Genomic DNA, 27,130 nt, shown 5'->3' with positions numbered 1-27,130 from the left:
CAATGATGACACCCCCCCGCACCCCCTTCCTCCGCCACTGGCTCTTCTTGTATTCTAGGTAAGCTCTTTAAGAGTGGGGGCATATCCACACTGGTGCTTGTTTTTCGCAGTTGTGCTCACACAGCACCTCAGCTTCCTGTAGTCCACATCAACATAAGGCTGCAAAATAGTGAAATTAAGTAAAATATTTCATTTATAAGAAATTCCCATCATGAAAAAAAGGTTTTAAGTGCTTATGCTCACAATGTTAAGTAAATAAACCAGAAAATAACATTCTTATTTTCCCTTTTAATAATTTCAATGGGGGGAGGAGGTGACAATAAATTTTCCACACCGGGTACCACCTCACCTTGCTACACCACTGGTAGGAGGAGACTGGGAAGAGAGTGAGGATGAGTGGTGGGGAGGTTTTGGCAGCACCCCTCGTGAGGAGGGGGAGCAGGAAGAGGTGGAGGAGGACCCTAGAGGAGGAGCTCTTGCCAATGCTCTTTGAGAAATCTTGCAGACTGGAGGTGGGCAAATGTTGTCCCCACCTTCAAAAAGGGGAAAAATGAAGGCCCAGTTAACTATGCACCAGTGAGCTTGGCATCGATACCAGGTAGGTTCTGAGAACAGATAATTCAACAGTCGGTCTGTGAGCACCTAGAAAAGAATGTTGTGATTACTAAGATCTAGCATGGGTTTCTCAAATATAAGTCATGCCAAATTAATCTAATTTCTTTTTTTGATAGCATTACAAGTTTGGTGGATCAGGGGAATGCTGTGGACATAGTGTATCCTGATTTCAGTAAGGCTTTTGACAAAATCCCCCATGATGTTCTTGAGAAAAAGTTGATAAAATGTGGGTTGAACAATGTGACTGTTAGGTGGCTTTGTAGCTAGTTGACTGACCAAACCCAATGGTTCCTCATTAATGGGGGAAAGTGACAAGTCAGGTGCCACACGGTTGTGTTCTGGGCCCATTGTTGTTCAACATATTCATAAACAACTTGGATGAAGGAATTGAGGGGATGCTCATTAACTTTGCAGAAGACACCAAACTGGGAGGGGTAGCTAATGCTGAAGAAGACAGAATCAGAATTCAAATTGACCTTAACAGATTGGAGAACTGGGTCCGAGCTAACAAAATAAATTTCAATAGGGACAAATGTAAGGTTCTACACTTAGGCAGGAAGAACCTGATGCACAAATATAAGATGGGGGACACTTGGCTTACTAGGAGTACATGTGAAAAGGATCTAGAGGTCTTGATGGATCACAAGCTTAACATGAGTCAATATTGTGATGCTGCAGCAAAAAAAGCTATGCTATTCTAGGCTGCATCAACAGAAGTATAGTGTCCAGATCAAAGGTAGTAATGGTACCAATCTTTTCTGCCTTGGTCTGACCACACCTGAAATACTGTGTCCAATTCTGGGCACCACAATTTAAGTAGAATGTTGACAAGCTAGATTGTGTGCAGAGGATGGCAACCAAAATGATAAAGGAGCAGGAAATCAAGATTTATGAGGAGCGGTAGAAGGAGCTGGGTATGTTTAGCCTGGAAAAGAGGAGACTGAGGGGAGATATGATATTTTCAACAACATGTTTCCTGTGTATTGTTATGAGTTTGTGACTTTTCTACAAAATTTCCCTGAACAGGCTGCTTTCAGGTGTCTTTTAGAAATCACATGTCTGTTTATCTGCTTGACATCTGATGGGAGGGCGTTCTGCAGGGCCGGTGCCACTACCAAAAAGGCCCTCTCCCTGGTTCCCTGTAACCTCACCTCTTGCAATGAGGGAACTACCAGAAGGCCCTCGGCACTGGATCTTAGTGTCTGGGCTGGACGATGGGGGTGGAGACACTCCTTCAGGTATATAGGGCTGAAGCCTTTTAGGGCTCTAAAGTTCAGCACCAGCATTTTGAATTGTGCTTAGAAACATACTGGGAGCCAATGTAGTTCTTTTAGGACTGGTGTTATATGGTCTGGGTGGTCACTCCTAGTCACCAGTCTAGCTGCTGTATTCTGGATTAGCTGTAGTAGCTGTAAGTACACAATTTTTAATTTAGCAAGTGTGTGGTCTTTTTCTATGCTAGGGAAAGAGGGAAACTTTGGAACTCACATTAAGGGCACATTTTAAGGTTTTCATGGCCTGTATTCCCACGCTTTGCTTTGCTCCATATTTTATGATTTTAAATCTCCACAGTGTTTCTCTCAACCAAGAGTACTTACCCCAAACTTAGTTATTGGCATCCAGGAATTTTTGATAGCCCTCAAAACAACAGAGGTAGCAAGACCCTTCTCATCAGGGAATGAAAAGTCAGTGGTTCTCCTAATATTCAGTAATCCTAATATCCTAATATTCACATGTCAGTCAAATAGGGTAGTTTTCTGCTCAGAGACATATGGGAATGGCATCCCTGTTGTAGCTAGGGATGCGAAGGTTTGGGGAAAGACCACAACCAACTGCTCACGTATTTTCATAGGTCTGTTTGCCCTCCTTGGGTGGGCGGCTTTGCGGGCAGACACCAGGTCTCCCCTGTGACCTGGCCTCTAGCAGGCCGGACCGTCCTCCTGCCACTGAAGTGGCCAATGGCAACAGGAATTTAGGAAGCATTCCCCTGGGCGCAGTACCAACTGACCAGTAGTGGGGCTTGGCGCCATGCCCAGGGGAAGGTTAAATACCCGAAGGCCTGGGAAAAGACCCAGCCCACTGGTCACCTCTTTTCATAGTAAAAGCTCCGATCCAAATGTTCATACTCCCTGAAGCCCATAGACATCAGGTGACTACTTGAAATTTCAAGCTAGCATGACCACATATGCTGTACATGTGTCGTGTGCTTTCCCAAAGGATCCTGTAGTTTACTCCTCAATGAGTTACAAATCCTAGCATGCTTAACAAGCTACACTTCTCAGGAATTTTGTGGGGGGACAAAGATGTGTACCTATGGGACCGCCTCTCCTGGTATGTTCCACAGAGGACCTTACGGCCTTCAAACAAAAACATATTGGAGGTCCCGGGCCACAGAGAGGTTAGGCTGGCCTCAACCAGAGCCAGGGCTTTTTTGGCTGTGGCTCCGATCTGGTGGAACGCTCTGTCACAAGAGACTAGGGCCCTGCGGGACTTGACATCTTTCCGCAGGACCTGCAAGACAGAGCTGTTCCACCAGGCCCTTGGCCAGGGCACAGCCTGACCCCCTCCTTTGGCAATCCTCACAGAACTCTAACCCAATGGTTGCCATTGATCTGATTTGAATTGATTTTATAATGAAATGATTTTAGAATGTTGTATCATTTTAATGTTGTTAGCCGCTCTGAGCCCGGCTTCGGCTGGGGAGGGCGGGATATAAATAATTTTTTAAAATTTATTTTTATTATTAAATGTATGGTGTATATACAGCCTGTAAACAGTGTGTGGAATGTGCTTATATGAGTGCCATTGCCCCCAACAAAATCACACACTATAAATGAATGTGCTCTTCTTTTCTCTTCTCCCTCTCCTCTCCTCTCTCTGCTACTCTACTGATCTTTCAAAAGCATTGTTCTAATTTGTTCTAATTCATGATCATTACCGATGAACTGAGGGTTACTTTCATACCAGACAAGGGGAACCATGATAATCTAATCTGTTGGTGAGAAGGTAGTTTGCACGAAAAAACATACCATCAAACAGAGTGCATCTCATTACCTCCCTCCTGAACTCAGAGGCTATCCCCCGGAAGAAAACCTATCCTTCTCCCGTGAAGTCAGGATATTGTATTCATGCCTTTGGAACAGAACTGTTGTATAAATAGCATTAAGAGGAAAAGGGAGGTTCTCTGGGTTCCCTGGAAAAGTTCTAAAGCAATCTGTGATCTTACCAGCGCCTACATGCACTCCTGCATACATTCCTCTTCAGTTTCAAAGTTATTTTGGTTGCCTTGACAGCCACCGTATATGAAAGGCTTACACGTCTTGCTTTGGGAATCATAGTAAAAATGAGGATAGGCTGCTTTGCAAGGTCCCGGGTTTTTTGGTTGTTTGCATGTCTCAAGCAGAGATTCTGGCATTAGAGGAGAAAGAGAAGCACAAAGACAAGTTTCATTCATATATATATGTATGTATGGGGGGTGTCATAGTTTGAAGAGCAAAGAAGAGGACACATTTGTCTACACTGACTGGCAGCAGCTCTTCAGGGTTTCAGGCAGGGACACTTTTTCCCAGCTTCACCTGGAGATGCCTGGGATTGAATCTGGGGCCTTCTGCATTCAGAGCACATGCTCTGCCATTGAGCTATGGCCCTAAAACAAACAGAAGGTTGCGTGAGCAGAGAGAGAGAGAGGTTTAACGAGATGGGCATGGAGATCAGCAGAAGAACATGGCCATAGGTGCAGAGGGCTGCATATGCTTCCACTTCAGAATGTTTCAGTAGGTAGGCCCTTGAACCCCTAGAGAAAGGAAGGAAGTAGGGGAAGTGTTCCGAGATTCGTGGACAGAGAGGCCAATACGCAGGATGTGGGAGAAAAACATAAGTAGGGAAGACCTTGGCTGAGAGTCTTGGGTTCAAATGTGAATGACCCATGCAGAGGATGGCTGTCCTCCTGGGGCATGATCCATTCCATAAATACTGATGGCAGTAGACTCTTCTGAATGATGATGACCCCAGTGGTTGAGTACAGAAGACCAATTAACCAGAATGTGACTTCCCGGGAGAGCCCTGCTCCAGGGCTCCAAGTCAGTTGGGATGGCTGGATGGCTGAGTAGAGGAGCAGAGCTTGGTCTGAAATACCACTGTCTCCCTCACTCATCCACCTGAACATCACTTGAACTCCATGAAGCTTCACAATATCAGCTAGATCTCTGCTGTAGCCCCTGCTCAGTGTAGCTCAGTCCAGGGGATGGGGGTTAGGCTGTGTGTTTATGGCCAGATCCCACCGTGTCTTGGGAGGAAACAAGCCCTGGGACCCGGGTGGAAACGACAAAGTAGTACAGAAAGAGTGGGGAAAGACCTTAAGAAGTGAGCTGCCAAACTGAAGAAAGCCAGCAGGAGTGGAAGGCAGAATGCATACGAGGGTCAGAAGGAAAATGCCACGGAGCTGTTACCTTTGCTCACCTTGAGTCAGCGCAGGATTAAACTTGTGTCCTATTAAATGAATAAGGAGAACAATATTACTGTACAGCAGGTGTGAGGGACCTTTTCTGCCTGAAGCTTGCAAGTCTTAAGGTGACATCATTAGCGGGAGTGAGCATGGCCAGAAGTAAATGTGAGTGTTAGGAGTGTGTGCAGGATCCAGGCCCTGTGACTGGTAGGGCCTCGCAGGACTGGGGCCTTCCTGAGTTTGGCCTGGAAGAGCAAGGCACAGAAGCACAGGTGAGGCTTGACAGAAGACTCATAGCACCTGGTGGCAAGGGCCGGGAGGGGTATATAAGACCAGCATTTCCCTGGCTCTTTGCCACAGCAACATGTTACCCACCTAGCTGTGGTTTGGCTTCCTGACTCCTGGTTTCCTGATCCTCAGACTCTTGGCTTCCTGACTCCTGATTTCCTGATTTGTGGACTCTTGGCTTCCTGACCCCTGGACTGTTGACCCTGGACTGCTGATTCCTGCTTCCCAACCTCTACCCCGGTCCCGACATACCAAGCCGGGACTCCGACTGCCTGTAACCTGGACTGTGACAATGAGTGATGCTAGTGCTGGTGGGAATTTCAAGAGCCAAAACCATTTTCCAGATGCTTCAGTGCTACTCTTAACCCCAAGTTACTATCCCATTCTTGAATAAGCATTATGCCATTTCCAGACCCTCCAAGTGTCCCTATTTTTCAAGGACAGTCCCAGATTTACAGAAGCTGTCACGGTTTCTGATTTGATCCTGAAATGTCTTGCTTTTCCTTAGTACATCTCTATTTTCAGAGAAATGTTGGAGGCTATGGTAGGACATCCCTCTTATCATTGGAGAAATGTTAGAGGGTATGGACTTATGCGAGCCCCAAGCCAAGGAGATAAGTAACGATACAACCTTTAGAAAAAGTCTAAAGGCAGCCCAGTAGAGGGAAGTTTTTAAATGTTAAATCTTTTATTATATGTTTATATATGTTGGAAGCCACCCAGAATAGCAGTGGCAGCCAGATTGGCGGGGCAGCAGCAGCAGCAGCAGCAATGGGATATCCCTATTTTCATCAGAGAAATGTTGGAGGTTATATATTTCAGCTAAGGGCTTATTGGAGCTCAACTTAAAGCTCCCCAGTAAAAAGTACTGCTTTGCTTTTCACATGATTCTACCCAGACATGAACACCTTCCCTTTTCCATGTGCCATCTGTCTGATACATTATTCACCCAGGCATTCACTTGATTTCTTGCTTCTGTTTTCAAATTATAACTTACAACCTTCCCCTTTTCCTTACACTGCATATACACTGTACATTTACAATACATTTAAAAACAAACCCATTTGCCCCAAGTGCCCTAGGAACTGTACTTTACCACTTGCAGACTCCCCCCCTTTGAAAACTATGTACTTTCCCTATTCTAGCATCAAAAGCTGCTTTGCTACTGACATTTTAGAAAGCAAGAATGGGAGGACCCATTCCTCAGGATGCTGACAGCTCCAGTCCCACCACCCCCACTCCCTTGATTAAAGATAAGATTGCCCAGTTTGGGAGTTATAATGCATGCGTAATGCCAGTGGCGTAGCATGGGTTGTCAGCACCCAGGGCAAGGCAAGTAATTTGCGCCCCCTAACCCGTTGAGCCAGGTAGGGGCAGAGAGCTGCGAGTGCGAGCGCGCCCCCCCCCAGATGTTGCGGCCGGTGCGGCTGGCCCCCCCTGCATCCCCCACGCTACGCCACTGCGTAATACTTAGCAAAAACTGCAGGTTCTTTTTGTTGTCTATTAAAACCATTAAAAGTGGCTCATTCTTACCAGGGTTTTCACACGCCACATAGCATTCCAAGTAAAATTTGAAATTGTTCTCGTTGCCACCGCAGCCGCCATATATGAAGTGCGTACATTTCTTGTCCCAAACATCATAATAATATCGTGGGAACATAGCCTTGCATGGTCCTGTTTCTTTCGGCTGTTCGCATTTCAGAGGGAGGCCTGGGGGAGAGAGGGGTGCATAGAAATCTTACACACACTCACTCACACACTCACACTTCCACAGCTAATGTAAATCCTATTTCAAAGTCCTGTATCTATTATTCAAACTGCTGAGATTATCTCTTCCAAGTGGGCTGTGACAGGAGCTCTGCAGTAGTCAGGAAGTTAGAATCATGAAACAGAGAGCCCAGATGGGGTTAAACTGCTACTGTGGGAAAAATTTGTGGAACAATAATGGGGTATCAGCTCCACCTAAACACATCCATAACAGCAACAAGCGGGGGAAAGAAAGAACATCTTACAAGGACGGAGAAAAGCCATGGACAGAGTAATTGCCACACACAGGAAGAACAAGGATATAGTTTGAGTTCCTCACTTGTAGTTTTATAAATCATTTAATGTGTCAACACAAACGGAAGTTATTAATATTGCAGTTGTTGTATAAGGGATTATTATTATGACTGGAATGTAATGGAAATTAATAAGATTTTGGAATGCAGAAATAAAGAAAATCATCAAATCCAGCACGCAAATCCAAATCATATAATTTGGTATTTGAACGATTGGTATTCATGATTGTATTATAAAGTGGTATTGTTATAATGAGACTATCATTGGACTGTAATTGAAAACTAATAAAAAATATTATTAAAAAAATAAAATAGACTGCCACTGCAGTTCAGAAGTAGTTAGCATTTCACCACAGCAGCAATGACTGACCAGGGCTGACTGAGGATGACGAGATTTATGGGGAAATGTGGGGTCATGAGATAACAAAAACCCTGAAATTGTGGTTGCCCCTTGAAATATTATGTGGCAGCTGCCACATCTTTTGCTTCATTCTACATCACCAGTGGCTAATTTACATGTATATATATATATATATGCATATTGTGTGTGAGAGAGAGAGCTGCTATTCTTTAACAGACATAGATGGCATTTGAAAGTGCTGTTCAGTTATTCAAAATCCCAAGATCTCTTCCAGGCAAGGAGGCAGAGAAACTCTAGAGTTGCATCCAGTTACCAAATCACAGAACAGAGTCCAGGAGGGACTAGGCTGCTATTGCCATTTAGAAGAATCTGGCACATCACCACTTTCATGAACACCTGTTATAGCTTCATGGAGCAGAGCTCACTAGGCATAATGAGGTACATGGAGCAGTGTAGGTTCATGAGATAATAGCCCTGAAGCTGTGCTTGGCCTTTGAAATTTTCTGTGGCAGCCAGAGAGTAGGAAGCTGCCACAACTTCTGCATCATTTGTCTGCACCAGTAGTGGCTAGACTGTGGCCCTCCTGAAGAAGATGGATTACAGCTCCCATCAGCCACCACCACCATGGCCAATGGTCAGGGATGATGGGAAATGTAGTCCAGCAATATCTGGAGAGCCACAGCTCATCCACCCCATTCTACGGGCTCTGTCAGCCATCTTTCTTTCTCGCCTTCCATCGTATAAAGCTAAACTAATGCCTCTCAGCGAGGTATGGGCAAAGCACGAAGCTGAGAAACAAGTAAACGAGAAGGAGAGTAAAGAGGCGAGATGCTCACGATTGGCTTATCTATGTCCACAACTTTATTAAACTCAATAAAAACTAGAGAATCTGCAAGTATTATTTGAGTGGTTTGGGGCCCTTTCTAAAGTGGGAGCCACCATGTGACCTTCCTGCTGAAGTGGCTGAGGAGTTGACTTGACCATAAATTGGAAACAGTATACTGACTGGTTCCATACTATTGAGCCACACAACTTTAATTGTTGAAGGAGCCCAACTTGCAGCTCGCAACCCCTTGGACCCCAAAATTCTGGATGTGTGAACCATGAAAGACTTCCTTGCCCACAAGTCCCAAAGAACTGAGTGGCAAACTGAAGGGGTCCCTGCTCAACATCTTGGTGCTTAAGCGCTCAACACACACCTTGCCCATTGTAGCCGGCTTACCTCCCATGTATGTAGGCTTTCTCACTGCACTAATCGTGAATCCCACTGAGATATGCAATGCAGAAAAGAACAGGACATCTCACCTTTACTGTGGGTAGTGTGAGCTGACCAACCGTCCGGCTTGCCTATGAAAAGTAAAACGATAGCTATGTTATGGCATGACATGGTTGATGTGGGTGCTGAGTTAAACCAGTTTAATACAGGGTTCTACAGGAAGACAAAACAGGGGTATGTGGGCAGCTGAAACAATTAGCTAGACACTCACTCAGGAATTGCTCTTATCCCAAGTTACCATTCTGTTATTTTTACTGAATTTATTCATTAATTAAAATATGGATATACCACTAATTCATTTTTTGAAAAAATCAAAGTGGTTCACAGCAGCTATACATCAAACCAGCCAATAAAAGCTATATAAATCAGAAAGCAGATGAACCCTTGTGGAAATATATATTCTTAATTATTCTTAAATATTTAATTCATAATAAGAATTCTTAAATATTCTTATTATGAATTAAATATTAAATATTAAATATACTGGTGCTCCAAATCTCCTAATGACTGTTCCCAATAGTTTTATATAGATGTTTAAAAGCACTGGGGGAGGAATAGTGTCCTGTAGAACTCCATAGCACAAGTACCGGGGGACCAAGATGCACCCACTAGTGCTATTTTCTGAACACAGCCTGGAAGATACTAATGGAACCGCCCTATAAAAAGATAAAGGTAAAAGACCCCTGGATGGTTAAGTTCAGTCAAAAGTGACTATGGGGTTGCGGCGCTCATCTTGCTTCAGGCTGAGGGAGCCGGCGTTTGTCCACAGACAGCTTTCCAGGAGATGTGGCCAGCATGACTAAACTGCTTCTGGCACAACGGGACACCATGACGAGTGCCAAAGCGCATGAAATATAGATAATCAGTCTCACCCAGGAAAACTTGCAATGGTTCCACAAGTGGCCTGTCCACTTGTTTTGCCAAGCAAGGGGTGTTGGTGACCAGTCTATATTTATTGCACTTCACTAGCTCTAGAGCTACTGGTCCCATCACCTCCTGGCAAATAGAAGGGGAAGAAATGGAGGCAGTGAGAAATTTTACTTTCTTGGGCTCCATGATCACTGCAGATGGTGACAGCAGCCACGAAATTAAAAGACGCCTGCTTCTTGGGAGAAAAGCGATGACAAACCTAGACAGCATCTTTTTTTATATATATAAGATATTTATTGAAATTTTCAAAGTGTTACAAACTAAAATAAAAACAGAAAAATAAATACAAAATAAAAATGATTAACAAAACGGAAAAAGAAAAAAAACAAACCCCTTCCAACCATACAAATACAAATTCAAAAATAAGAAAAAGAGACAGAAAAACAAAACAAAAATACACCACCAACAATTTAGAACATTTAAAAACAAATTCATTATTCTCGGATCCTCAACTGTCATTACCTTCTTTCTTTGACCTCCTCCTCTTCCCTTTCTTTGTATCCTAGTTATTAATTATCCCAGCAAATCCTTTCCATATTTCATAATATTCTGTCATTACATTACCCTAAACTGTTTTAATCTTATCTTTCTATAAGAAAATAAACCTTAAAGCTTAAAACTTAAATCTTATCCTTACCAACTTCTCATAACCATAATATTCTTTCATAATTCTTTAAACATCTTTACTAAAGCCGAGTAATTTCATTCCAACATTTTTCTGACATTCATCAATTTTATAAAACAGTCCTAATGGTAGAAAAAAGAAATACAAACAGATCCAATCTTCATCCAACGTCCCTTCCTCCTGGTTCCGGGTTTTGTCAGTCCTTATTATCCCATCAATCTAGCCCATTAACCTGGCAACCTTATATCCGAGGCCCTCAAGTCTCTTCCATGTCCCTTCCGCAGCTCTTCTTCATATTTGTATCTGTATTTTCCCTTGTCTCCTGCTTGTGGTAACTCCAGCTTGGCAATATTTTTAACCCTTCTCGACAGATCAGCCCCTTTTCCATATTCAGCACTAAATTCCATATGGTATTTAAAGGCATGTTTCAAAAATCCTCCAAAATTAAGAGCCCCCACAATCCCAAACATCTCACGGCCCATTGCCAGATTTGAAAAGTCCAAACATCCCAGCATAGGGGGGTCAATCCAGCCCCCCATTTCCAAGCCAAACCAAACTTTTTCTTTCCAAATCTGGCTTTTTCCAAGTTCATTTGTCAAATCCGAAAACTCATATTCCTGTTGGGCCTGTTCTGTCAGGACACACTCCTGATTTAATTCCTGGGTGGGCTCCACATATTTTCCCATTGCCTGTTCAAAATTTCTAGTCGAGGTCGCCATCAAATTCATCTTCTCATGTAACTGTTCCAGTAGGGCATTTGTTTTATAGAAAGCACACAACAGAGCTTCTGAATACATTGTCCTGCAAGGTCAAATGCCTATTCCCACGATTGTAATCTGTAACAGCTGCCGGCTCCCTGGAGTTGGTTACAGTTTCACAGTCTCCCTCTAGGGGGAAAACTTCTATTTGTTCTTGCAACAAAGTTTCCCTTTTTGAGATACTTTGTCAATATTTGTCCCTTTAAAATGCGAAGGGAAACAGTGGAATCACTACGTTTCTCTTCTTTTAGCTATCTGTCAAAAACGTTTGTCTCTGGTCAATGAACTTCAAACGTCAGTCCTGACACCCCACTCCAGGATCAGGACGGAGGAAAGTTGCTTTACTTTAAACTCACTTTAAACAGTCTGAAAAAGATCCCCCTTCTTCTCCTGCTGTCGAAGGGGGGTTCCACGATTTTAAATGATGAAATCCAATCCTTTAAAGGCGATTTTCTGAGCTCTAGTTTACGTTGTCTTTGCTTTATTCTGTCTACAAAAGAACGGAAGGCTGACTTCCTGTTTAGACCTTCCCGTTCAGTACCAAATTGAAATAAATTTTTAAAAATCCAATTCCTTTCTGCTAGCAAGTCTTTATTTAAGGTCCAGTTGTTCAAAGTTTAAGTACTCACGGGTGCTTATTTTAGAGTCCAAATTGTCCCAGGAAAAAGGCAGCACTCTCCGGCAACGGCTATGAGGCTTCGCTCCACGGAAATAGCAGTTGACTCACAGCACCACGCCACTTCCCCCTCTTCACTTCGGAGCCCGTTAGTGGGTTCCTTAGCTAGTTGGGGGGGGCGCTAAAGGTGCCCGCCGAGTCCCATGGTCACAGGCTTCATCCGCCTGTGATTTTTAAAAGGGTCCCCGCTTCGCCGTAGCGGAGAAGACCCGTTTCCCGCGGAGCTAGTCCCTCCAGTTCAGAGGGAGTCCGCCATTGCCGATGGCGCCACCCCGGAAGTCCAAAACCTAGACAGCATCTTAAAAAGCAGAGACATCACCTTGCCAACAAAGGTCCGTATAGTTAAAGCTATGGTTTCCCCAGTAGTGATGTATGGAAGTGAGAGCTGGACCATAAAGAAGGTCCGAAGAATTGATGTTTTTGAATTATGGTGCTGGAGGAGACTCTTGAGAGTCCCATGGACTGCAAGAAGATCAAACCTATCCATTCTGAAGGAAATCAGCCCTGAGTGCTCACTGGAAGGACAGATCGTGAAGCTGAGGCTCCAATACTTTGGCCACCTCATGAGAAGAGAAGACTCTCTGGAAAAGACCCTGATGTTGGGAAAGATGGAGGGCACAAGGAGAAGGGGACGACAGAGGACGAGATGGTTGGATAGTGTTCTTGAAGCATGAGTTTGACCAAACTGCGGGAGGCAGTGGAAGACAGAAGTGCCTGGCGTGCTGTGGTCCATGGGGTCACGAAGAGTCGGACATGACTAAACGACTAAACAACAACAACAACAGGTTTAGAATGGACTTTTAAAGAAAAACACGCTCCACTGCCTGATTGCACTCAATCATGCAAATATAGGTTTACCATACCTCTTACCCATTCAGCCACTCCACTCCAGCTACCTTTAATACGCCAGGATATCCAAGGAACTAATGGACACCTCAGCTGGCACTGCCACAACAGCAACGTCTAAACCACAGCAGAGCAAAGCGACCTGAGCCTTGAAGTGTTTGGCTATCTGCTTACAGCTGGGCACCATGTGCTCCAAAGGTCCATCCCCCTGGTTAGGAATAACAAACCTCTGGAATACGGGCTCATCCCCACTTCTACTTGTGCCGTGCCTAGAAAACACTGGTCCAGGTGGTTTCCCCTTTGCCCCACTCCTTTCCAAGGAAATACCAACTCTTTAGCAGTAGATCAGAACAAATGGCAATCCATGGAAAACCGGAACTGGCATTTGCTCCAAGTGAGCATTAAAGAGCAGTTTTCTCCAGGGGAGAGGAGCTGGACAAAAGGATAAGTTCTGCTAGTTGGCTCCTCAAGGATGCATACCCTCCAACATTTCTATGATGAAAATAGGGGCATCCTTTTCCATACCCTCCAACTTTTCTACGATGAAAACAGGGATGTCCTAAGTAAAAGTGGGACATTCCAGGATCAAATCAGAAACTGGGACAGCTTCTGTAAATCCAGGACTGACCCTGGAAAATAGGGACACTTGGAGGGTCTCAGGATGTAATGGAGGCAGCAAAGTAGGATGTCTTCACTGACCTCAAACCCATGCAGTAAGTCCTGTTTTGAGCCTGAACACGAACTCAGCTCAGTCAACTGTTTGTTTGTCTGTCTGTCTGTTTGTTTGTTTGTTTGTTTGTTTGTTTGTTAACCTCCCTTTCAGTGCTCCCTACTCTCCCAAATGAGTTTAAAACTATTTTTTTTAAAAGAAAATGAAAAAAATAATTGTGTGTGAAATCCAACAGTACAGACACTACTGGCAGAATAGATTCCCCCTCACCTCAGGACCTCCCCAGATCTGCTTCAGTAGGTTGGAGGCCCCTCCAGAGTACCTTGAATGGGGCATGGGGAGCTGTGGGGCACCAGTGGGGAACCTGTGACCCTCCAGATTTTGCTGGACTATGATTCCTATTAACAATTTTAAAAAGAACCTTACAGCATGAAACCTCCAGCAGCAGGGAATCAAATCAGCAAGAGAATGACTCACTAGCAGCAAAAAGAGAAATTTTGAACAGGTTTTCACTTTAAATATTTGTTAATTTTTAAAGATCAGGAACAGAAAGAAAAAAAGAATTGTCCTTACCAAACCTTATACACTCGGCTTCGCAATCAAGGAGATGTAGAAAGTTGTTTGCATTGCCTCCACAGCCACTGTAACTGAAGGTCTTGCACCTGCCGCTCACAGTATCAAAGTAAAAATTCCGGTAAACGGAATGGCACTTTCCATATCTTGGACGTAATTTGCACTTGGCAGGCTGTTCCTCTTGAGGAAAGGTGAGAAGAAGAGCAATGACAAGTTCCTTATATGCCATCTCATCTTTCGAAACTCAAAAGAAGATGCCGTTTGAAGATGTGACATTTGTGAATCCAACACCTGATGTCATCTCTGCCAAGCAGCCAAAGATGGACCTTCCCAAATGGGATCCAAGAGTCACATAGACCAAAGAACCCAACTGGGAGCCTAGTTGCAGAGTCTGGTTGTGGTTTCTCCCACAGCCCTTAAGAAGACTATAGCACACCACCATAATAAACAAAGAACTCAGCTACATTAGTCAATAAATGCATTATAACACTGTGACACCAAATGGTGCTATAGAGCTGTTTTTTGCAGAGTGTTTTCAGAATGTTTTTATTATATATATATCTGTGTCGATCTTGCCTGAGTAAAAGTCTGTGGGATCACCCTGACAATGAGGCTGTTGCACCTCCTTCCCTCTCCCTCCGCTGGTCCTTTCAAAGCTCTTTCATTCCCATGTGCTCTAGTTTAAGAAAACCATTCCACATGCTATATCATCAGGAGAGCTAGAAAGTGAGCAAAGGTGTGAATGGAGGAACGAGGCAGCAGATGCAGCAGACCCTCATTTGAAATGTGTTATACTCTCTTGTGTGTGAGGGGAGCACCCTGTTGCAACAGCTTTAATAAAGATCAGGCTTACTAGCTGCTTTGCTTCTCAATATACTCTGGTTGGCCTCTGTTATTTTCTCCTACCGATGAAGAACCTACAAAAGACTCTATAAGGGCAGATTTTGTCTACAACACTAGCCTCTTCAAGATGTTGGCTTTTTTTTAGAAAGTTAAAGAGAATGAAGAAGAACATGGTTTAAAATCCCTCTGAACACCTCATATAACTGTGAATTTAAATATCAAAATACTTCAAAACATGAATATATATATTTTTAAAAGGGTAACACAGAAGACAGATTGTGAATTTTGATAGGGTTGGACTGCCAGTCACTAGTTACAGGGTGGAGTGACTGAACCCTGTACGGAAACATCCGCACTAAACTTTGAAAGCAATATTATACCACTTTAAACTGCCGTGGCTTCTCCCAAACCATTTTAAAAGCTGAAACTTGTTTTTAAAAATATTTTAAGGGTGCTTAAAAACTTGTGATAAGAAAAACTGCCACCTTCCCCAGTGCTTCTAATATTAGATAGTTCAGCACACTCAGGAATCAAATGTTTTCTGTCTCTTTTGTAGGGAATGTATATATATTTTTGTACATTCTGCAATGTCCATTTTTAGGAAGCCTCTATTTCCCCCGCCCCCAGAGCTCAGACCCTCCAAGTGTCCCTATTTTCCAGGAACAGTCCTGAATTTACAGAAGTCGTCCTGGTTTCTGATTTGATCCTGGAATGTCCTGCTTTTCCTTAAAGTAAAGGTAAAGGACCCCTGACAGTTAAGTCCAGTCACGGACAACTCTGGGGTTGCGGTGCTCATTTCGCTTTACTGGCCGAGGGAGCCGGCGTTTGTCCACACACAGTTTTTCCAGGTCATGTGGCCAACATGACTGAGCTGCTTCTGGTGAACCAGAGCAGCGCATGGAAACACCATTTACCTTCCCACTGAAGCGGTACCTATTTATCTACTTGCACTTTGACATGCTTTCGAACTGCTAGGTTGGCAGGAGCTGGGACTGAGCAACGGGAGCTCACCCCGTCGTGGTGATTCAAACCGCCGACCTTCCGATCAGCAAGCCCTAGGCTCTGTAGTTTAACCCACAGCGCCACCCGCGTCCCTCTTCTCCTTAGGATGCCCCTATTTTCATCAGATAAATATTGGAGGGTATCATAGGTGCCAACTCCCTGGAGCCCAGGGCGCCAGAGCACCCACAAATTTTGATGCCAGGGCCATGCACACTACATGGCGCCCACAATTGCGGCGCCAAGCTGGCACTCCAAGAGCGTACAGAATAGGACATCCCCGCGGCTTTTTTTCAGCCGGAACACACCGAAACTCAGTTCTGGCACCTCTCAGGTGGGCACCATTGCCATTCAAAGAAAATGAGGGAGGCATTCATGGTGAGTTCTGGCACCTCTTTTTCTAGAAAAATAGCACTTCATCAGAGAAATGATGGAGGGAATTAGAGCTACAATTGGGATTCCCTGTTAAACTGCTCTGGAAATAGAGGGGAATAGGCATTTTCTAACAACTCTCAACAGCCTTAACAATTCACATTTCCCAGGATACGTTGGTAAAAGCTATGGCTGTTTAAAGTGGTATAACACTGCTTTAACGGTATAGTGCTAATGGGACCTTACGTATCCATTAGGGCGAAAGTCCCGAGCTGAGAGGCATGTATGCAGGCAGGGTGAACAGAATGCGAAAAGGCAGAGCATTTGTCGCCCAGTGTTGGAGGTGAGTGGCGCACGCCACAGAACTGTTCTCATGATATTAGCGCAAAGCCGGTGCCTCCAAATCCCATTCCGTTCTGCATTGGATGCCTAACTTGCAGGGAGGCCCAGCAGACTTGAGGCATATGAGGGCCAGAAAAATGGAAGTCTTACCTTCCCAAATGGCATCCAGAGAGGGAAACAAACCGTGCACCTTAGACCAAGGTGCCAATAATCCCATGATGAAGACCAGGAATACAATGATATTGCACTGCATGGTGGCTGCTTGATGCGAATGCTCAGTGCTGAGAGGAACAACTTTATATAGAGATGTAGAGCAAGATAGTCATCTGGACATCAAGCACAATTTTTTAATAGGCAGGAACACTCTGAAGCACCTCTGCTTAGAGCAAGATAACCTCCTGTCCTTGAATGAGGACTGCTCCAAACTAGGGACATAGAGGAGCCACCAAGTTCTTCAGCATAACCTTGGCATAGCCAAAAAGAGATCTGTTCCCATAAGATAGTGATACAAACCCACAGGCGTGACATGGAAGATTCAGAATGGATAGAATTCTTCTTGCAGAACATAGTTGGTGACCAACTCAGGGTTCATTCTGACTATCTTTTGTACTGCATTTCTAGCTTTAAAGCTCAGTGTTCAAGTTCTCCTCCCCCCCTCCGCCCCCAGCACTTTCCCCTTGAAAGTTTGCTGTTTATCGCTGAATCAGAGCAAACCGCAGAAAAGCCAAGTTGCCATTGGTTTTGATTTAGCATTAAAAAGTGGGCTTTCCTTGGTTAAAAAGAGAGAGAGAACATGCTCCCTTGGAACCAGCCTTGCCTTCATTCCCAGGTTAGCTCCTATGTTTGTCTGAGGGAGGGAGCCATCCATTAACTACCCAGAAATTCTCCTCACAACCTACCTTTCCTCCCACCAACAACTGTGGGCATGAATATTGTGGGAATGTTCAAGGCAGCAGGAGAGGATATATTGTTTATTAATACCATTCCTAACTTGCACTGGCAAGTTCCTTTACTTAGCAGAGTGCATTCCCCTTTACCCAGCAGAAAACTAGTTGCAAACTCGTGTGAGTTTCCTAAGACAATACACAATTCAATCTGGCTTGTCCAGACTGAAATGTGTTCTAATATTTTCCTGGTGAGACCCCTTGAATCCCTCCTAAAAGAATAAAGACACTACAGTATTATTCACAAACAACAAAAAGAAAGTTTACTTCTCACGATCAGACAGACCACAGTGTGATCCCTGAAGGCAGACTTTAGGCTTGAAGTTACAAACGTATAAAAACAGGTTTATGCCATAAGGGAGATGACCTGAGGGACTGCTTGGCTGGCAGCCAGCAGTTCATTCCAGGAAGTTCGCAGGGCAAAAGGAAGATGGAAAAGAGAGAGGGAGGGGCAAAGTGCCTTGGCCTTTGACTAGGTCTGGAAAGGTCATGCCCACCCACTAGTCACCAGGCAGAGAGTCTGCTCTGTAGTGGCACCCGACCTGTGGAACGCCCTCCCATCAGATGTCAATGAAATAAACAACTATCTGACTTTTAGAAAACATCTGAAGGCAGCCCTGTTTAGGGAAGCTGTTAATATTTGATGAATTATTATATTTTAATATTTTGCTGGGAGCTGCCCAGAGTGGCTGGGGAAACCTAGCCAAATGGGCAGGGTATAAACAAATTATTATTATTATTATTATTATTATTATTATTATTATTATTATTATTTTCCATCAACTATTTAAAAGAGAGTTGGGGGAGGAACCTTTGGCCCTGAAGACACCATTGGGCCCCAGTTCCCATCAACCTCTGATAGCACAGCCAGGAAGGCTGTGGGCGGGGGATGAGTACAGCTTGGTCATCCCTAGTTGAATGTGTGTTGCTTTCATTTCTAATTATTTTACTATGATGTTTTTGTTTTTTTAATAAATACAAAAATAAATAAATAAATAAATAAATAAATACATAAATACATAAATACATAAATACATAAATACATAAATACTGCAACTTCAGAAGATGAATTCAGTTGAACACCCTAGCAAAACAAGAAGGGTGTTTCCGAGCACAATTCAAAGTGTTGGTGCTGACCTTTAAAGCCCTAAACGGCCTCGGTCCAGTATACCTGAAAGAGCGTCTCCACCCCCATCATTCTGCCCGGATGCTGAGGTCCAGCGCCGAGGGCCTTCTGGCGGTTCCCGCATTGCGAGAAGCAAAGCTACAGGGAACCAGGCAGAGGGCCTTCTCGGTAGTGGCGCCCACCCTGTGGAACGCCCTTCCAGCAGATGTCAAAGCGATAAACAACTACCTGACATTCAGAAGACACCTTAAGGCAGCCCTGTTCAGGGAAGTTTTTAACGTGTGATATTTTACTGTATTTTTGGTTTCTATGGAAGCCGCCCAGAGTGGCTGGGTAGGCCCAGCCAGATGGGCGGGGTATAAATAATAAATTATTATTATTATTATTATTATTATTATTATTAAATGGAAAACATTGGATAATTTTAAAGGTTCATTAGTCCTCTTCAAACCTTTTATACCCTTCAAGGCACTGGGTGAGAAAATTAAAGTTTCCCATTGCCTCCGCAGCCACTGTAAATGAAGATCCTGCACATCTTGCTCTTAACATCACAGTAATAATTTCAATGGAAATAATTACAGTTTCCATATTCTGGATGAAGTGTGCATTTGCTAGGCATAGTTTCTGGGGGAAGGGTGGGAAGAGGATGAATGAGAAGATCCATAAAAGTTATCCATTCTTGTGAAACAGAAAGGAAAATGCCATTCCCTCAAATAATCCTGGGAACTATATTTTCTAGGGGTATGAGGAATCATACCTGTATAGACCACTACAGGACTCTTTTGTGTGAGGGAAGCCATGTGCTCTTGATGTGCTTTCAATGTTTGGTGCGTACAAAGCCATTCTTTCCAAAGGCTTTATGGAGGGGGCAGGTATGGGTGCTCCCATGTCATGATTTGGGAGCACAATAACTTCAATTTGTATTCTGAATGTTCTTATGTGATGCCAATAAAGGTTACTTGACTTGAATCACTTCAATTGACTCTTTAGCACTGTTTCCAGAGACTTTCCTGCCTCTGTTTTGAAAGCACACTACAGAAACTGCACTTCCTGGCCTCTAGGAGACGCTGCTTTTACCTTTAGGAAAGTTGTAGAGATTTAAGGAAGACTTAAATTCCCTCTAACACCTCATATTGCTGCAAGTTGAAATGTCAAGATATGAATTTATGAAACTGAATTTGTAAATCAGAAACCGAATGGTGAATTCTGACAGGGTCAGATTGTCAACTGCTTTTTAAACAAAGGGGAATAGGGGTCTCTAAAACTCTCAGCACCAGAGCAATCTACAGGTCCCATGCCAGAGAACTGTCATCATGATGGCGCCAGTCCAACCCTCCCAACCCCGTCTAACCTGCAGGGGATGTCTGGCAGCTTGCAGACTTGAAGCCTATGAGGGCCAGAAGTCTTACTTGCTGAATAGGCAAAGAAATCCTGCTTCTTGGACAAAGGTGCCAATAATCCCACGATGAGGACAAGGAGTGCCATGTTAATGCACTGTGTGGTGGCTGCTTGATGTGAATGCTCAGTGCTAAGGAGAGACATGTTATATAGTATTCAACAGTGATATGGAGGGAGATAGTCATTTGGACATCAAACATTTTTTAATAGGCAGGGACAAACTGAAATAGCTCTGCTTAGATCAAGGCAACCTCCTGCTTGTGAACAGGGACTGTTCCGAACCAGGGATCTGGAGGAGTTTGCTTGCATGGCCATCACTCTGTATACCAGCACAGGGGAACCTCCAGTTGTTGGGCCAGATTAAGCTGAACAAGGGTCCTAATGTATAGCCTGCAAAACCATTTCCCTCCAACCAAACGCACTTGCCCCACACCTAATGTCCCATGTGACATCACATCAGGTGTGTGGCAGGTGAAGTCACAACTGCAAGGAAACCATTGGGAGCCTCAGTGTACATTCAGCAGGGCCCACTGGGATTGGCTGTACGAGCAAGTTTTCAATCATCAACTCTGTAGCTGATTTGCTCTCACGGCAAGGACCACGTGGAAATGCTTCCTTTTCCTGTGCTGTTTGAAATTCAGCCTCTCCAGGAGGAAAGAGCATTTCACCTGATGCCATGGTGATGTCAGATGATTGACAGGTGGGTCAAAGTGGCTCGTGTGGGCTTGAGGAAAGCAGAATCCTGCCCACTGGCCTGGTCCACTTCCCCACACCTGGTGTATATACAGCCAGAGCCAGCCCTATCATTAGGCAGAGTGAAGTTGCTGCCTGAGGCATATGTGACATCAGGTGTGAGGCAGGTAAAGATGGGGGTCCAAAGGAATGTTTGGGAGCTTGAAAATGGCTACTACTTGTCCCTTGTCTAGTGAAGTTTACTGCCAGCGCTGGTCAGCTGATCTGTGATGACAGCAAGGATCGTAAAGGAAAACCATTCTCAGGGACAAGGAAATACTTTGCCTGATGTCATGGTGATGTTGTATGATTGGCAAGTGGGTGCCCACACCTACCTGTCAAAGTGTTCCTTGGGGGTTGGGGAAACATCTGGATCTGGCCTCCTGGCTAAATCCAATCCCTGATCTCTGTTGCCTGAGATGGAACAGGCAATGGTACCCGCACCAAGGTCACATTATACTCAGGTTGTAAAGTAACTTGGCCAGGCTCAGTATAATGAGGGAAAGTCATAGCCTTGAAGGTGAACGAAAGCATGTTTGGAGCCCCACACATGGTGTTCTATCAACACATGGTTTCCATAGATTCCCTCATAGTAGCTCTTCCCACTGAACTAATCTGGACTCACCTCTCTCTTTGGAGGCAGACAGATAATGTATGAATTGGAACACTCCATATTAGAGTAAAACCTCTTTCTGATTGGGAGTTGCTACCCTTCTTCAAATAACCATCACTTCTCATTCTCCCCACATTCACAAAAGGGATATGTGGACTTGAAGACAACAACTACTACAACAACAACACTCAAGAAACACTGCCCACAGGGTGCAGAAGAACATGTGAGTTTATTGGCAAGAGCGTGAGAATTTTTGGCAAAGACTGGTACTGCAGGATGAGCCATCTGCCTATACATAAAGGCATGGCTGAGAAAAAGAAAGCCTCCTGGTTTCCTCTGCTGCCTTTGTTCCGCTGGATTCAGTGAGATGTTCGTGGGTTTGAAAATAGAATAGGCTGAGCTCTGCACAAGGACTCAAGGTCAACCTGAAGAAAGAAGTGAGAGGTATGAACAATTAAATGTGAAGGTGCAACCGAGACCTGCTTCTACCATGAGGAAAGTTTTGGGGGTATTTTTAGTTTGTGGAGACATTGAGTTACGGGAAACATGAGCCAAGTTTATAACATCATACATGGCAGAATCAGTTGAGTGGTGCAGGTAGCAGATTGACCAGAGAACAGGAGATTGACAGAAATCCCCCACTGCTGCCTCTATATGCTCTAAAAAGTATAAAATGCATTGGTGGGGTAAAGAAAGAGTGTGTGGTTTGAGATTTGGGGTTATACGACTTCCAATCCATTGAATGTTCTCCCACAGTTTTACTGCATTTTCCTATCATCTTCCCTACTTCAAAAGGTATGGTGTTGTACATCATTTCCGAGCACAATTCAAAGTGTTGGTGCTGACCTTTAAAGCCCTAAACGGCCTCGGCCCAGTATACCTGAAGGAGCGTCTCCACCCCCATCGTTCAGCCCGGACACTGAGGTTCAGCGCCAAGGGCCTTCTGGCGGTTCCCTCATTGCGAGGAGTAAGGTTACAGGGAACCAGGCAGAGGGCCTTCTCGGTAGTGGCGCCCACCCTGTGGAACACCCTCCCTTCAGATGTGAAGGAAATAAGTAGCTATCCTATCTTTAAAAGACATCTGAAGGCAGCCCTGTTCAGGGAAGTTTTTAATATTTAATGCTGTATTGTTTTAATATTTGATTGGGAGCCGCCCAGTGTGGCTGGGGAGACTCAGCCAGATGTGCGGGGTATAAATAATAAATTATTATATTATTATTATTTTAAAGTTGGGGGAGATCTGTCAATTCTGCAAAACAACGACAGTGTGGAGTTGGCCCATGATGTCCCCTAATGGATAACCTTGAGGGCATTTTTGGAAGGGATGCAATGGGGATGGTTCAGAGGTTCAGCTCCCAAAATGTAGAGGGCTGGTATGGCAACTGAACCACCAAATTGCCTTTGGATTAGTTAAAGCTGTATAAACACCATATATTTAAAGCATCTGGCCATCCCTTAACGAATCCTGGGAACTGTACAGTCATACCTCGGGTTCAATATGCTTCGGGATGAATATTTTCGGGTTGTGCTCCGCGGCAACCCAGAAGTAACAGAGCGCGTTACTTCCAGGTTTTGCTGCTTGCACATGTGTAGATACTCAAAATGATGTCACACGCATGCGCGGAAGTGGTGAATGCACACGAAAACGCGGGTTGCGTTCACTTCAGGATGCAAACGGGGCTCCGGAATGGATCCCGTTCACATCCAGAGGTGCCACTGTAATTTATTAAGGGCCCTTGTAGTCAGAGCTCAGTGGAGGTTCAACTTCAGAACTCAGGATAATTGTGGGAGAAGTCATGAGCTTTAAATGTGCAGCCTGTGTACAGCCTAAGTCAAAAAAGAAAAATTGCCACCCACTGGTCACCTCATTTCATAGTAAAAACAAAAAACAAACCAATCTGAATGTTCAGAAACCCTTTGGTGGCCCATGTCTGCTCTTGATTCGCTAATTAAGTGAGCAGGTGGGACCAATAATAATAATAATAATTTATTATTTATATCCCACCCATCCGGCTGGATTTCCCCAGCCACTCTGGGCGGCTTCCAACAGAACACTAAAATCCAATAACCTATTAAACATTAAAAGCTTCCCTAAACAGGGCTGCCTTCAGATGTCTTCTAAAAGTTTGGTAGTTGTTTTTCTCTTTGACATCTGGTGGGAGGGCATTCCACAGGGCGGGTGCCACTACCAAGAAGGCCCTCTGCCTGGTTCCCTGTAACTTGGCTTCTCGCAGCGAGGGAACCGCCAGAAGGACCTTGGCGCTGGACCTCCGTGTCCGGGCAGAACAATGGAGGTGGAGATGCTTCTTCAGGTACACTGGACCGAGGTCGTTTGGGGCTTTAAAGGTCAGCACCAACACTTTGAATTGTGCTCGGAAATGTACTGGGAGCCAGTGTAGGTCTTTCAAGACCGATGTTATATGGTCCAATAACCCAGGCAGCAAGCTCAGCCCAGAGGCTTCCTTTGCTGTCAGAGAAAGCCACTTCCGGCCTGCCCAGGAGGTGGGGTTGCGGGCTTCACGCCCACCCCCCACGTGAGCGGGGGCTGGTTTCAGCCCCCGTGAGAGCAGGAGAATCCCGGCCGTGTCTGCCCTATTTAGGGCCGGCGCAGAGGGGGCTCACCCTCTTTTCGCCAGCTAGCCCCCACGTTTTCCCGCCCTCCCTCCCTTTAGGTAGGCTTTAGGTAGGTCTCTGACTTTGCTATGGACTTCGGTCTGTCGCCGCATGGGGCATGGTAGGAATTTTTCCCAATTGGCAATTTACAGCCATTTGGTTTTTTGCCTACCTCGTAGCAACTCGTCACAACTCTTCGGCATTGGCGGTAGGCATTGGTAAGAAGGGGTTAAGAGAATGGGGGGGAGGAACGCCATCACCTCCCTCCAGTGAGCGAAGGGTGGTCCGTTAAAGGACTCCGGGGGGCGTGGCCCTGTCCGAAGCCTATGGAGGTGTGGGCCAAAGGCACGCCCCCGAGCGGTGACCCGGGGGAGCTCCTAGTCGACGTGCCTCGGCGGGAGACTCCCCCGATATAGTGTTAACCCTTCCCCGTGTCTCCAGCAAATGGGCTGGAGCCGGATAGTCGTTAGGACCAATGCCTAAGCCAATGCCTCTCATTCCTGAATTCAATAAAGTTGTGGCCTAATTCGCCCATTTAACCTTAAACCATGGTGTCTCGTGTCTTTATTTATCCTGGTGGGGGGCGGGAACTCGCCACGCAACCAGTCCCTGGGTATTCCCACATTGAATTCCCATGCGTGGAGGAATGCCAGCCCACAATGGTGCCCACCAGATAGGGTGAGGGGACTTCTCCCTCTTCTATGAAATGAGGATATTGAATTAATGCAGTTGGAATGCAATCATTGCATAAATAACATTCAGAGAATAATGGAAGTTCCTCTCTGGGAAAGTTCTAAACATTTTCTGTGTCCTTACCATTGCCTGCACATGCCCAAAAGCATTCATATTCCTCATTGAAGTTATTTCTGTTCCCTGCACAGCCAGTGTAGTTGAACGGCTTGCAGGTTCTGCTCCTATCATCGTAGTAAAAGCGAGGAAAAGCACTGTGGCAGTGTCCCATGTCTAGGGGTTGGTCACAGTAATCAAGCAGAAACTCTGATATTGCAGGGGCAGAGAAGGACAGAAACAAGGTTCATATTTATTACTTGGTTCTTTGAAGGAAATAGAGTTTTAAGGTGTCATACTTGTGGTTGCCACCAAAGGCACCAACTTGCCCCCATGTCGTGGGGCACACCACTGGGCAGGGCTGGGCAGGCGTCCCACCGCCACGAAGCCGGCCCTCGCACGCTGGGTGGGTATTGGGGAGTGTGGAGCTGGGCCACCTCCTCCCCACGTGACATTGATGGGGAGGTGGGGCGGAGCCACAGGATTTTGGGGGAGTTCAGCCCCCTCCTTGAAAAAAATGGCGGGGGTCTGAAGACCCCCCAGCCCCCACCACTTGGACGCCTGGTTGCAACACCTGAGTTTATCTCAGTGACAATTATTAAAACTCTGCCCTGGGATTCAACAGTCACATTGACAAGAGTGGAAATGTGGACAACAGATGAAAGAGACCAGTTGGGACTCATTACATTTACTTATAAATGCATTATAGCACTGTGAAAATTTATTGAAATTGGAACTCTATGAAATTTTCCATTGTGAGCTTTAAAACGGTTTCTTTTCATAGCATTTTCAGAGTGTTTTTTTATAGCTGTGTAGATGCAGTCTGTGTAGATAGGATGAGATTATGGTTTCTGAGATTCCTTAAGACATATTTAGCATACTATCACAGAAAATTCACCAACAGCCTCTGAGTTGGTGCAGCCTTTCATAGAAAGTAACAGCTTAGTAGTATAGATACGGCAAAGGAGACCTGAAAAAAAGAGGCTGCAGAACTGAAGAAATGGAGTGGAAGGCAGAATGCATACGAAGGTCAGAAGGAGAATGCCATGGATCCCTCCTTTACTCGGTCCTTACCTTTAAGTATGTCAGGATTTATCAGGTATTCAGGTATTTCTGTTATAAGGAGAAGAAGAACCATGTTAACCAAATGGCAGAGACTGGAGACCATTTTTATGCTGAAAGTTACAATCGCTACGGAGCAATCTAGAGCAACTCTAGTTATGGTTCTGTTCTTGAAAAAGCACTATGCTAAGGACTTACTACAGCTCAGTTTAGGATCCATTAATGATCGGTAGGCTGTCTTGTCCTTTCCCATGAATATGCACATAAATTAACATCCTCCCTTTATCTATGTGCCAGTGGAGTTTAGGTGAAACGGAATCAGATTAGATACAGTAATTAGATACACCAGTGTGGCAGGAGAGGATGGCAAGTGTGGTGGGAAAATTCAAGGACAATAAAAGATACTTGTTTATAACTACTGCATTTTTCCATGTATAATACTATATTTACCCCCAATTTTTTAAAGTTTAAAATTGGGGGTCACCTTATACACAGAACGTTGCAATTATTTACAGATATTTCTTATCGATAACAATTTTTGGTATGGCGCAAGCAAACCTTTATTTTGGAAGTGTGGCACAGAGCAATAAGTTTGAGAACCACTGTCCCAAGGGATACTCTCCCTAAGGCTGCATCTACACAGTTATTAAAAACGCTGGGAGGGGAGAGTTTCAAAGCTCACAATGAAAAATATCATCGAGTTCAGATTTCAGCTCTACAGCAGCATCTGGTGTCGCAGTGTTTTAACACAATCATAATGTGGTTGTTGTTTTTTTTACTAATGTAACTGAGTCCCTAGTCTGATATGTTTCAGATTGCCAGCACAGTGGAACCTCCATTCCTGAACGCCTCCACTATTGTACGTTTTGGCTCCTTAACACCGAAAAGTAAATGCTTCTGTTTTCAAACATTTTTCAGAACCTGAACGTGCGATGTGGCTTCCACTGAGTGCAAGAAGCTCTTGCAAACAATGGGAAGCTGCGCCTCGGTTTTCGAACGTTTCGGAAGCCAAATGGGCTTCCAGAACAGATTACATTCGAGAACCGAGCTGCCACTGTACAGAACCCTTTGTTCAGCTATGCATTCAGGTGACTTTTGTCACTGTTCTCAAATGATAACATTAAAAAAACAAAATTCTGCCCCCTTTCCCTTTTTTTCCTTAGTGCTATACAAGATTT

At 44.7% G+C, this 27,130-nt stretch overlaps 1 protein-coding gene and 1 pseudogene across 2 annotated transcripts in view; both read right to left on the bottom strand.

Moving 5' to 3' along the window:
* Window positions 1-273: 273 nt before the first annotated feature.
* On the bottom strand, window positions 274-16,931 carry LOC308464217 (thrombin inhibitor hemalin-like; the record flags this gene model as incomplete). The annotated part of the gene is made up of 7 exons (XM_080983337.1): window positions 274-642; window positions 3,842-4,023; window positions 5,074-5,103; window positions 6,881-7,057; window positions 9,074-9,115; window positions 14,123-14,302; window positions 16,829-16,931. The coding sequence occupies 6 exons, from the start codon at window positions 16,929-16,931 to the stop codon at window positions 3,848-3,850; spliced, it is 708 nt and encodes a 235-aa protein (XP_080839463.1). The 3' UTR covers window positions 274-642; window positions 3,842-3,847.
* Window positions 16,932-21,648: 4,717 nt separating this feature from the next.
* Window positions 21,649-27,130, bottom strand: part of LOC308464216 (BPTI/Kunitz domain-containing protein-like) — an 11,793-nt pseudogene continuing 6,311 nt past the window's right edge. Inside the window, exons 4-6 of the transcript XR_013991543.1 lie at window positions 25,965-26,003; window positions 24,921-25,100; window positions 21,649-21,916 (exon numbers count right to left, since the gene is read on the bottom strand). The product of XR_013991543.1 is annotated as a BPTI/Kunitz domain-containing protein-like (transcript). The remainder of the gene's footprint in view (window positions 21,917-24,920; window positions 25,101-25,964; window positions 26,004-27,130) is intronic.

The sequence above is a fragment of the Podarcis pityusensis genome (genome assembly GCF_964106645.2).
Source record: "Podarcis pityusensis genome assembly, chromosome: 15".
NCBI classification, from domain to species: Eukaryota; Metazoa; Chordata; class Lepidosauria; order Squamata; family Lacertidae; genus Podarcis; species Podarcis pityusensis.
The sequence above is the reverse complement of the archived record's forward strand: the minus strand, read 5'-3'. Positions and strand labels throughout refer to the sequence as shown.